General features: G+C 37.2%; 1 protein-coding gene across 7 annotated transcripts in view; it reads left to right on the top strand.

Moving 5' to 3' along the window:
• Nucleotides 1-13,759, top strand: part of suco (SUN domain containing ossification factor) — a 52,159-nt gene that overhangs the window by 14,726 nt on the left and 23,674 nt on the right. For 4 of the 7 annotated variants that reach the window (XM_079889110.1, XM_079889113.1, XM_079889108.1 and 1 more), the window contains exons 2-6: nt 7,685-7,793; nt 9,154-9,279; nt 10,023-10,387; nt 10,953-11,063; nt 11,410-11,566. In XM_079889110.1, the coding sequence (XP_079745236.1) occupies nt 7,685-7,793; nt 9,154-9,279; nt 10,023-10,387; nt 10,953-11,063; nt 11,410-11,566 (868 nt within the window). The remainder of the gene's footprint in view (nt 1-7,684; nt 7,794-9,153; nt 9,280-10,022; nt 10,388-10,952; nt 11,064-11,409; nt 11,567-13,759) is intronic. The other 3 variants (XM_079889109.1, XM_079889112.1, XM_079889111.1) reach the window with 3 other exon arrangements.

Raw genomic sequence — 13,759 nt, 5'->3', positions numbered from 1 at the left:
GATTCACTTAATCAACCAGGCGTGTTAGACCAACATCACAAGATTTGTCTTGAGACTGTCTCTTGTTGCCTAATTGTAGATGCATTCAAAAGAGTTAGACCTGGAGGCATAACGCTATAATGAAAGCCCTGTTGAGATGTTAGCCACAGCTTCCAGCAGCGTCCATTCACACCCGCACCTTGGCTGAGAACTGTGACGATTGTCCAACCGCATGCAGGATTTGATTAAAAACTCACTTGATGCCTTTGTTCATGTAGGTTCATATAGATCCCTTTAAACATTTCTTCACCTCATGTGCCATTGTGATTTCAGGGCTGTGTACAGAGGTGACACATCTCTGAATAGCCAAAAGATATTTTCCACTCCACTTATTTGACTTACCGGTACTTATTTTACCACAGGTGCTCTTTGCCAGATGTTTACTCAGTTGTGCAAGAATTGTGCTGGCGAAAATGATTTCTAATTGCCTAAAGATAAGACACTTTACTACATTGGTGTTAGGGCTGCACGATTTAGGGGAAAACATCTAAATAAAATTATTACACAAAAAAAACAACAATGTTTTTAATCTTTATTTTTTTCAGGAAACCTTATGCATACCGTGAGAAAAAAAACTCCAGTACACCTCTCTACAATAAACTTTTGGATTTGCATATATTTACTTTAAATTTCTTTAGAGAGAAGTATTATTTTTCCTATTTTTACCGAAAATAGGGTGTTGTGAGTTTTAGTGTGAACATGTAATGTACTGGAAGCCCTCGTGCAGAAAGTCCACAACTGAGACTCATCGAAGTATGACTTTCCAGTATATCCCTTATAGACAAAGGCATCCAGATATCACTGAGGCAGAATAAAGTAAAGATTGAGACGTTTTGACTGGTGAAACATGAAGACAATAAATATACAATTGTGACAATATATGGTTTACCTGTGTTCTTCTAGATATCTCTTGTATTTTCATAAGAATAAAGTATATTTATAATGCAATGCTAATCGACAGCTTTTATCACTGTATAGAATACTGTAAAATTATATATTTTCTGATTCATTCTGTGATATGAAGCTATGTCACATCAGAAAAGAAAGTTATTGCTGTTTGGAGTAAAAACTTATAATGAGAAGCATTTACAAACCTGTCGTCCAAGCTTTTTCAAATGTACATTATAACTCAAACTCACAGAGCTCACAGAGATGGAGCAGCATTTACTTTTATCTAATAAAAAATCACAATGTTGGTTTAAATTCGGTTACAGATCATGATATCCTGTTATCATGGACATGCCTATAAATCATCAGCCTGGGTTGCATTTACATAATGTAACAAGTATCAATAAAGCAAAATGCCAATTTAGGGCAATAGGTTTCTGTTCAAATCTTTCCCACGGAGAGGAACAAGGCAAATACTTTTTCCTCTTACTTAATTTACATATTTGTAAATTTTTTGTCTGTGTTAGATGGATGGATGCACACTTTTATTATTGGTAAATATTGGTAAACATTGTGCCAGTTCAATCAGCCATAAATGGCAACCACAGCATTTGCATTAACCTCCATCTGTAATTATTTATGTACACTTCACACAAGTCCAGGTGTTTTCAGTTTCAGTTCAGAGTCAGTTTTAGACTAGCATTTATAGCATTCTTTTTTTGTTTTTTTGTTTTTTTTAAAGGTTAATAAAACAATGCAAGCATGGTTTTCAAGCTCATTTTCTGACATTTTATGGGAGATGATGTTAAGTTTAATGGCATCATTGTTTAGGGTTGTGCTACAGTTGTGGATCCTGGTCTTCTCTGGCATGAAGAATAGGGCTAAAGCTAACAGGAAATATTTGGGGGATTTTGCTGGGCGCCTGGCTTCCCTAAATCTACTCATCCAGACAGACTGAGAGAATAAACACTGGAACAAAATGAAGTGATCTGTCACATCAAGTGGAGCACCGGGAAGTTGATTGCCATCATTTATTGTTTAGTGTCCCGTCACCAGTATTCTATCCTGGCGCTTAGTTTCTGTCCTGTCCCTGTGATTTCACAGGGTCCCTCACTTGTTTGGACAAACCTTCATGTAGTGCTGACTACTGAGGGGATCTGCAATTTCTGCTGGGTAGTGAAATATTGACTGTTTCTGCTTTGCAGTGCATCTCAGACTGAGCATTTCTCCAACGATTAGGCATCTAACTTGGGATGGTTGAACACTATATGTAAAGTGGGGTGACTGACGTAGCCCATCATATCAACCTTCTCCTGCATGTCTACAGCCATGAACTGGTTCAAACAAACAGATTTCTTTTGGTCCAACAAAAGAAAAATGTGTTTGTACATGGACAAGTTTAGTGTCTTTTCCCATATATTGGCCTATAGGTGATAATGTGATGTAGCCAAGGTTTTATGTTTGTGATATTTGTAAAAAATCTGCAACAAGTCAGTCAACAAAATGTCTTTTCATCTCCTCTTTTTTGCATAAGATCAGGTGTTTAGAACAGCTTCCTAGTTCTGCCTTTGTCATCATCAGCCTCAGCTCTAATGTGTCTGCTCGATCCCTGCTGTGCTTCACTGTAAGTGCTCTCATAAATAAGAGCTAAATGCGATATGATGTTCTCCCACTGAGTTCCCATAAGCTCCCTGTCCAATGGAAAAGCAGCACTATCCCTGATATGCCTGTGGGGCGCACAGCCTCCTGTATCGGGTCGCTTCCCAACAACGGAAGTATCTACATGAACAATGATAGATAGCCCCCATAGCCACTCTGCTCTTTGTTTGTGGTTATTTACACACTCATCATGACTTGAGACCTGAAGCACTGTTATGTAACATCAAAAAGTTATATTATTTTAATCCAGAGAGGGCAAAAAGCTTGACCTGCTATTTTTTTTAGTGCAAAGTTCTTTCCTTTTTGGGAACAGAATATATCTCTTTTTTTCTTTTCTTTTTTACGGTAAGGGTTTGACCTATTTTCTTGTCATGACATGTCAGATGATTTTTGCTGCCATTTTTGTCTGGGTAGTAAAAATGTATTTGACTACTAGAATAGGATTCAAAAAGTATGCATAAATATCTTCTCCACAATCCACATAGGCCTACACTGAGTCTTGTGTGATATGGAAGAATAAAAATGGTTGTTATTGAATATAAATCTCCACATATGAAAAAAGTGGAAAAGATCATGATGAGACAGAATAAGCTCTGCACATTGTGCGTTGGTGTTTGGGCTTGTAGTGAAACATTGGCTACTGCAAATAACAGCAGCTGATGACATCTGAAGGTTCTGCTCATGTCATCTACAGAGGAGTTGTACATTTACATTTAATTCTTGCTATTTGTCAGTGTCCATTTTATCGTGTGACTTTTCAAAAAATATTTAGTACATGGTTGTCTGGAATACTTCATTCTGATTGGTCAGTTTTTGCATAATGACCGCTTATCTGTAACTGACCATTGTCTCGGGCAACTCATCACTCTTTACTCTCTTGCTTCTCACATAATTACATTTCAACTCAAATCAATATTTAATGTCTTTTTATTTAATTATTTTGTTACTAGTCTTGTAACAAACATGATAATGTACAGTTAGCTGGTCATTACCACAAAGATATAATCCACATGAGTGATCAGTGTTGGCTGGTGTGTGGTGGGCGTTCTGGCTCAATATGGCTGCCGTCGCATCATCCAGGTGGATGCTGCACATTGGTGGTGGTTGAGGAGATTCCCCCCTCTATGTAAAGCGCTTTGAGTGCAGAGAAATGCGCTATATAAATGTAATTAATTATTAATCATTATTATTATTATTATTATCGGCCTGTCTGGTTAATTGTGAAATAATGACTGGGTCTGTACATTATCCAGGGGATACTCAACTGATGCTCTTGGGAAAACAGGATTGTGTCGCCCCCAATGCTTCACATGATAACCTTTTTGGCTACATGTGAAAGTACATACAAACAGTTGCACTTTTATAGTTCCCAGCAACCTCTTTACAGACTCAGCCATTGATCAAGTTGCTTGTTGAACATTTACACAGTTCACTAACAATATATTCTGATTCCTTAATTCTGCAAAAACACAGATTGTTTTAGACTTTTTGTATAGACAGTGAACTATGACTAAACTCATTGACTAATCATTCAATCAGTTTAGCAACTGCCTTTTTCATTCTTAAAAGTTGTGTAAAGTTTTAATAAATCTATTCAATGCTACTATTTACTTTGTGAATGAATTTATTATTTATTAATTTAGTATTTCTATGAAGTTTGCAAAGTTTGTGGAGTAAATGTTTATTACCATAAGTTGCACCTGACTGCATGGTGTCAAAATTACATTAAGGGGGGAAAAAAAACCAGAAGTCGCATTGATGTGTCTCTTTTTTTGATGTGTCTCTTTTTTTCACATCGCATTGATGTGTCTCTTTTTTGCAATACATCCTTAAAATTTAACAGTATTCAGACTCCATACATGAAAAATGTATTAAAAAAAAGTATAAAACAAATATATTATAGTGGCATTTATTATAAATGCCAAGCCTAAACAAATTTGTTCTGCTGTTAAAATAAAAGTCCCACTTCTGACACTTATTGGTCAAACAGAAAATCTTTATTTAAAAAAAAAAAAAAGCTTAATATTGGCCGATATATCGGTCAACCACTTGAATTTATGAACAATTTACATGCAAATTTGTTTTGCTTATCTTACGTTAATAAAGCCCAAGTATTGCCTTGGCAATAATGTATGTAAGTTATCATGCCAATAAAAGAACTTTGAAAAATATAATTCCACTGTAGATGTGTTTTTATTTCTCTCTGTCTAGATTGCTTTTGCTGTCCTTACTAAGCTGTGGCCCTATCCAACTGCCCAGTTTGTCTATATGTATGTCGTCCCTGCTACGATTGTTTTGGTCATAAGACACACAGAACATAGTACATTTGTTACTCAATAACTCCCCACGGACACCTATACGAACCCTATATCTGTTTGTGTGTGTGTATATATATATATATATGTTCAAGGTTTGACCCATTAATCATCAGCTCAGATCCATGTGCATCAGTGACAACATAAAGAATGTAAAAACCTTCCTTGTCCTCGCTTGTCTTACAAACATCATTTTACAATAGGTAATTTATTGCTCTTTGAAAGTTTTTCCTTATTGTAAACTTCAAGAAGTGTTTCATTATGTCTTAATGAAGTGGGTGTGTCTTCAATGCTGTGACTTTCCCATACATGCTTTCCTCAAGTAAACACCTTATTACAAAGGCTGGATAATGAGTAGTCCCATCAGAGGAATCACTTGAAGTTGGTTAATGTCCAATGCTGATTGAGGGTTTGAACATACTGGCCGAGGTGCTGACAGTGTGCTAACATGAGCCTGCATGTGTACAGGTTCCCCTTACTCCTAAATCTAGTCAAGGTGACGCTCTCAAGTTACTCTCTGTGAACATTTGAAACGAGAGTGCTGATAATGACAAGTCCCAGCTGTTATTCATTTTCCAAAAAGTCATCGGACAGCTTTCTTTGGCGAGCAGATGCATAGTACAAGATTTTTGCCATGATTTTACCTCCCAGGGGGGTGTGCACTGGTTAAATGAGACCGGCAGGATTAGGAGGGATGAATATAGTGTATAATTGATTGATCAGTTTTGCGAAGAAGAGCATCAGTTGATATTCATTTCAGATACTGCTGTTATCGCGGTTTACATTTCATTTCCAAACATGGTGTGATTTTGATGCAGAACAGACAGCGTGAGTGTTGCAAGGAGGCATGAAAACTTTATAGAATAGAAATGTTGAGTATTAGGACCCTAATAAATCAGTTTTATTTTCCCCCCCAAATTCTGTTTCCCATTTAAATGTTTCTGTTTTAATTCTGTTTTAATGTTTTTTTTTAAGGTAATTAAATCCAAAAAGCATGTCTTATCAATTTTAATAGTTTGTCAAAATTAAAATTAATAGGGCCTTATGAAATCTTTAATTTTCTTCAAATCCCATTTAATTTCCCCCCAAATTCTAATTAGATTCAGTTTTAGTAATCAAATTAATAAAAAAAAACGTTAACATTTTTTAAAATTGTATTAAACTGAATATGCAACAATTCCTTGACATCAAAACATTGCATTTTTATCTTTTGGCAAATTAGGCCTAAGTGCTGCACAACATAGGTTTACTCTATAAATTAAAACATTGATGAAAAGAATGGGTTGTGTAATGTTCCGTATGATTTATGAAATTGTATTTTTATTATTATTCTTATTACTCAGAGATGTATATTTGACTATACAATCGTAATATATTTCTGTCATAATTTCTTTTATTCGTTTTATTTTGGCGCTTTGGTAATTTGCCAATTTTGTTTCATACAGTGAATTCTGTTTTAATGTTTTCAATATCATGGGAATCATATGGCCGTAGATATACACGTGCCTTTAAAATCAGTCTTGGTTTGTGTTGTGTGTTATTATTAACTGCTTCATTCATACAGTTCATTTCTCATCCTAGTGAAGAGTGAGGTAATCGTTACCCAAGCAGAAATGAGTTCAGTGGAGTAGAACACAACTTGAATTTAATTGAGTTCTAGAGTTTTCTCAGGCTCACTTCTCTTACATCCACATTATCCACCTTACTTATCAATGCGGATTGCGGAAGTAAGGTGTTTTCTGTGAATGTGCGAGTATTAGCCACTATAGGGTACGAGAAGATTATATCATAGTGCAGTAAACTGTAAAACTGTTTGTGCTACAAACCAGCCTGTTTATAATTAAGACAATAAATTAAAATAATATGTTAAGAAAAACCAGGTTGGAAAATCAAGCAGCATAACAAACTTTTTTCCATTTTCCATCCTGTTCCCATTCTATGTGGTCAAAAATAAAATGAATAAATTGTAAATCATAATTGCTATTACAGTGAAGGATGTTCTATGTATTTATAATTCTATGTTTATAAAAGTGTTATGCACAGGCCTGTGTTGTTAGACAGTCAGCACACTAAAACCAAATCAACATTCCAAGATTATATCATCGTGGTTCAGTGTCTGCGATCCTGACACCTCTTTTAAACACATCCAATAGTGTTACTGTTGGACTTAAAACAGAAACTGCTCACAGCAGGATATTTTATTACACAGGCCAATTTTGAGAGCACTGTGATGGGGTGTAGCTCTTTAGCCCATTCATTTGTTGCGTGGACCCAAAGCCAGTCTAACCAAATAATCTGAAAATCTATGGTTGTGCATATCATCTAATCTGAACATAAAATTCCTCACATCTATTCCCTTGACTGAAATCATAATCCATGCCATTCAGACTCTATTTCTCAACTAAGCTTGGACAGCGTTAGGCAACGTCAGACTGTAATACCGTGAAAATGATTGGACAAAATTCATCAGTTTATTTTCAGTGGTAAATGCCAGTATGTTTGGGTGAAACCGCTTTTATGAGAGCTCTGATGTTATTTGGCTTTAGTCAGATTAACTTTCACTGTGCTGGAGGATTTACTCTAATCAGAATTAACAATGGAAAGAGGTCTAATCTTGCATCTCAACCATGCAAATTTCTTCATTGCTATGGATGGTAGACATGTCATCATGAGCTCTTATGACCTTAGCAGATTACGAGTTTTTACATCACATGTGGCTCATATACAGCTCATCAACTCCTTTCCACTTTTGTGAATCTTACGTTTGACTCTGTGTGTTGCAGGCACTCTTGTCGTCATGTTTATTGTTCAGAAGAGATCTCCTCTGACCCAGGACTCCCTGCACAGGATGATAGCCGTTACACAACGGAGGAACCAGGGACTGATAAAAAGGTGACAAAAAACAATGACTCTACACAGTTACCAACTAAATACCTCAACAAGCACTTGAACTTGCAAGCACTTGAACTCTTCTCCTATTAAGTTGTGAGTGTGCGTCATTAAAGGAGAACTCCGGTCAATTTTAACATTGAGCTAATTTTTTTGTAAATTTGGAGTGCTGTCAGTACAGAGAACAACGACAAAAATCGGTGTTGCCTACACCGTGTTATCCTCTTTTTAAAATCTGCACCCTGTTGACTTAAATGGGGCAAGTTTTAAACCTGCTTTTAGCCTCTTAACATCCTTGATGTGTCATTACAAGTGCCCAGCCATGTTGAGTGATTCCTTCAGAGTGAACACGGTGAATCTGACTGCAGTAGATGTGAAAGATATTAATAAAAATGAAGTTAATTCAGCCAGCGCTCATACCTGTATTTATTTCCTGTTTTCGGTCTAAATCCACAGTAGTCGATTGTGTTCACGCGCATAGGTTTAGTTACCTATGATCACGCGCGTGAACTCGACAATCGACTACTGTGGACTTCGACCGAAAACAGGAAATAAATACAGGTATGAGCGCTGGCTGAATTATTATCATTTTTATTCATATCTTTCACATCTACTGCAGTCAGATTCACCGTGTTCACTCTGAAGGAATCACTCACATTGGCTGTGCACTTGTAATGACACATCAAGGATGTTAAGAGGCTAAAAGCAGGTTTAAAACTGAAGTTGTGCAATAGCTCCTCATTCACAGTGTTGTTGACATTTGTCTTTCAACAGGCTAATCTATAAAGGCACTTACCGACAAAGACCCCCCCCCTCCTCTGTGTAACCTATAGATTTAAGGCTGTATAGAGGTGTGGAGTCATCTGGTTGTCCAATATTTCTTAGTGAGACTGGCTGATAAGGCCCCCTTTAGCTGTTGTTGTTATGCAGTCATTAAAGTTAAAGCAATTCAATCTTCAACTAATGTGTGAATCTGTAAACTTGCCCTGTTTGCACTTAAACACTCCCTGGCAGTCACAAAAGTGTTTGCTCTTTTCTCCCACTAAACTTGAATGGTAGAAAAACATAGCCATAGAAAAAAAACATCTCTTCCACCCTCATCGAAATAAAACCAGTTCTGCCAACTCACCTGTTGTTGAAGGAATAGTAAAAATTCACTCATCAATTTATCAATCATGTCATTTACTCAACCTCGCGTGTTTCCAAATACTTCAGAATTATCATGTTGCTCACAACGAAACAACAAAAATACACGTGACCTTGGTCTGTCAAACTCCAAAAAGGACAAAAGATGGCATGGAATAGTTTGTGAGAAACTGACCTCGTCACTTTAGTCATATGTAACACTGTTTTCCTCTTTTAGGTTGAGGAGGAAAGGGCGACACACACTCAGTCATCGCACAGCGTGGGCCTGGAGACCGAGACGGCTGCACTAAAGGAAACTCCATTGCACTCACAAGACACCCCACACGAAGAGAAGCACAAACAGGTGCCCATGCAATCCAACCGCCATATCTGTTTTCTTCTATTACATATCTCATCCTAACCCCCAACCTTTGTGAACCACACATGTGACTCAAGGGATAGGACACACAAAATCCTATATTTGTTTCAGTTTATTTTTTCGGTCACACTTTAGATTAGGCTCCAATTCACACTATTAATTAACTATTATCTATGACTTTTGCCTCAAACTTCCAATTACTGCTTATTAATAGTGAGTAAGATAGTTAAGTTTAGATATTGAGGATTGAGGGATAATAAGCAACTAGTTAATAGTGAGAATTGGACCCTAAACTAAAGTGTTACCTTTTTTTTCTTTGAATTTAAAGGTTTATGGCTTTTATGCAAAAAATATTTGCGTTATCATGAAACACAGTGCTTGTCCACTTTTGGTTTCCATTATTTTTTCCCATAGGGATTTATTAAAGTGTTATAAGCCATGAACCAAACCAACCTGCCACAAGGTGAATCGCAACATTACAAACTTTGATTTGAATGAGAATTAGAAAATTCAACAAGAAAACAAAGTTACATGTCTGCAACCAAATCATAGTCATGATGTTTTTCACTAAGACAGTCTTTTTCTGTTGCTTAATTGTTAATCTGTTTATCTGTGATTCTGTCCTTGTGGACTGTGCGGCCAAATCATTGTCATGATGTTTTTCACTAAGACAGCCTTCTTCTGTTGCTTAATTGTTAATCTGTTTGTCTGTGATTCTGTCCTTGTAGACTGTGAATTTAGAAGAAGTGTTGGAGGAGCAGCAGATTCAGCTTGATTCTGCTCTCCCTGAGCTAGAACAACAGCAGCAGCAACCAGAACCCCAGAACACCCAACAACAAGACCAACAACAGTCAGCTCAACCACCAACACTTACACAGCCCCAAATAGCACCGCATCTATCCCAGACCCAGCCAGACCCTGAAACTCCACAGGCCACTGCAACAGAGGACCAGGCTACCCATGCCTCTGCTGCTTTGACCCCTCCACAGACTGACCCACACGGAGAAGACCCCTCTGCCCCTGCTGATGAACTCCAGAAGAGCCCAGAGCCAGCCTCACCTACCTCAGTCTCCTCCTCCGAGAGCCTCTCCAGGTGAGTTCATACAGCAGTTTGGGAGAAGAGAGGGTGGGAACTTTGAATGTTTGTCTTATCATTCATTTCACCATTTATTTTCTTTATACACCTTTCTTTTGATTTTGTTTTCTTACTGTTTCATTGTGACACCGTTCCTGCATCCAGACTTTTAAATTGAATCTGAGCATACAGTCATCACTTTATGGACTTCATGTCGCACCTTCTTTGGAACGGCACCGTTTTTAAAAAAATTGCATCATAGTGTATCTCTCCTTCTTTACTAGACCTCTATGGCTTGTTTTTTTTTTTCTGGACTTGGAGAATTTATGAATCTTCCATTTCAACAAGGACCCAAAAAAGACAATATCGGTGTGCACTTAGCTAGATGGGCCTTTAAAATGTAATAAACCAGTAAGACAGAAACCGTCCACAGAACAAAATGAACCATGCTTCAATCCATACCTGGATCCAGCCAGATTTCTTTCTCTCTCTTATTCTTTCTAGCCCCTCTCTCTCTCCATTAGTTTCCCTCTCCCATTCCTCCCTATCTTTTGGTAAACGGCATATGATTTCTTTCCTTCAGTGCACTAGACGTTCCGCGTCCTGATGCTCCTGTAGAGAACTCTAGTGCCAGTCAGTGTGAGGTGGGCTCTGTGCCCCCCTTCAGTCAACCCCTTGACACCACACTCACCAGGTGAGTACAGAGCAACAGGTAAACGACAGGTAACAAAGCAGGTTACATGGTGACATTACGGTAACTACAGTACTCGCGTTACATCAGGTGACTTGGTAACTGATGGTTAACCAAGTAACGGAGCTGCTTCAGGCACATCAAGCCTCGTCATCTTTCCTTGCTCTTTTTTTGTTTTGTTTTGTTTTTTCATTTTGTTTTTTTTCCCCCCAATGCCATGATACACCATTTTAATTCCTGTTTAACTTGTCATTTGAGTGAACAAACATCTGTTTTTTTGTTTTTCTATATACCAACCTATTAATGTATCTTCATATCCCCACCCTTTCCTCTGTTTACTTGCTCTCAGTAGTGTTGTGGAGGAACATGCAGAGAACCAGTCCACCACTTTGGGACAGAGTATAGAGACCAGTGCCGACCCAACTGCCTCTCTGGTCCCGAGTGAGCTGGACCTCACAGAGCTGGGGCAGATAGACAGTATCCTTCCACCTACAGAAAGCCAGCAGGTACATGCACAAACACACTACAAGCACATTTGTCAGACTAATCTCACATTGCTAAGTAATTGCAAAAATGGGAGTGAATAAATCAAATACCCACAAGACTAAAACTCCCTTACACATGATAAAATCACTTTAACGCATATGACAAATGGCGTAATGCTTTTATAAAATGGAAGCAATAGAGCTAATAGAATAGAGACAAATGTTCAATAAACAATTAAGTGTATTATTAATTAAAATCAAAATACCAATTTGTCTTCAATATGGTACTGTTTGCAGTTTCTAATCAACTTTGGGCATTTTAAAATTCACAACCGCTCAAAAGTTTTGAGTCAGTATTTTTGCCGAAACTGATACTTTTCCCCCCCAGGATTCTTTGAATAGAAAGTTCAAAAGAACAGCTTATTTAAAATGGAAATCTTTTGTAACCTTATAAATGTCTTTAAATGTATTACCATCTTTCTTAGATATGTATTATAGTCACAGATTATCTATTCAGAGTTGTTTTTTCTATAATGACGTAGTCGGGTAGATTTCAGGTATGGAGCCAGAAGTATAATGTGTTTTTTAAAAGCATTTTAAGCCCTGATATATTTTCCTAGTTTTGTTTTCCTTGAGCTTACACCGCCTAAAAGAACATGATGACAATACTCACTACATTTTGCACCCCGCAGTGTTCCTCTCCCTACCTTTTACCCCATTATGTAGATAGTGAATGGGTTTGCATTTGATTACCACTGAGCTGGTCCACACCCTGCTGTTATAGATCTAAAACATTCCCTCCTCTCCCGTAAAGCCAATCTGACACTTACACCCTAAATGGAGAAGGTGAAAGGAGAAGAGAAAGGCAGAAGAGAGGGAGTAGGCTGAGAGAGGTGGGATTGGGTACATCAGCATGTTTGTTTTCCACAGGACCGACAACCTTGTAAATGTTTAATCAACCAAACGCACACTCAGCGCTGCTGTTTAGGCACTGACAGAGAGACATAGAGATAAGGGGGAAATAAGGGGACAAGAAAAAGGGAAAGTGATGGGGAGACAGAAGGAAAGACCACCTTAAAGGGATACTCCACCGTTTTTTCATATTAAACTATGTTATTCCCTTAACTAAGACGAGTTGATACATACCTCTCTCATCTCAGTGCGTGCACTTAATCGCTCTAGCGTGCGGTGACACTTTGAAAGCACTTAGCTTACCCCAGTATATTCAATGGTATCTAGCAGCAATGAATTTAGAAGTTGCCAAACACATCAACGTTTTCCCTATTTAAAAACAGTTACACGAGAAGTTATACGTTATAAGTTATAATTTAACTGTATGCATTCTACCATAACAAATTAATAAATTTCTGTCCAAATATCACTTCTGTCACAAAATATGGAACCTTGAGACTCAGACCTTTCTGACAATATGTGTTTTGTCAAGATTAGAAAATATTTTGATCATAAATTATGAAACATGACGACGCCCTAAAGGGGAGGAGCCTGATAAAATAATTTAGAGTACCGTTTCTATGATAACACAATGTCCAATTTCAAAACAGTTTTCACAGGATGAATTCTGAGATCATAAGCTTTCAAATGATACATAATTTATGATAACTCCTAAAATATGTGATGTAATAAAAAAAGGCAATAAAAAAGATGATAATATATTTTAGAGGATAATATGTATATTATACTTTTTAGAGGATAATATTTTTTTTTTTTTTTTGTGACAAATACTAGATTAAATGTTTTATTATGAACTTTTAGCATGAAAACCAAAGTTTCAATTATTAAAAGTGTGTGCGTTGACTTTTTGTGACAAACGCCAGAAACGCCTGTTATGATGTAGATTTTTTGAGGTGCACTCTTGTCATAAATTCATCTATTTCTGTTCCTGCATAAATTGTAACAAAAAACAGTGCTGAATTATCTATTAAGGAGTCTTAGACCTTTCCAACAATATATAGTTTGTCATGATTAAATTAGGATTTAATTGTAATATAGTGAAGTAAATTTAGGTTGCCCGTATACGGGCAGGTGACAGGGGAATAACATAGTTTAATATGAAAAAACGGTGGAGTATCCCTTTAAAACAGGAAGGATTTTGCAGACGTTTTGAATTTGTCACACAGAACTGTTGTTTCATGCAGCACTTGCATAATGTATGCATTCACGCATCAGTGCTAATTGAACCCCAGTGTAAATTAG

Source organism: Squalius cephalus, assembly GCF_949319135.1.
Source record: "Squalius cephalus genome assembly, chromosome: 12".
Lineage (NCBI taxonomy): Eukaryota > Metazoa > Chordata > Actinopteri > Cypriniformes > Leuciscidae > Squalius > Squalius cephalus.
The sequence above is the reverse complement of the archived record's forward strand: the minus strand, read 5'-3'. Positions and strand labels throughout refer to the sequence as shown.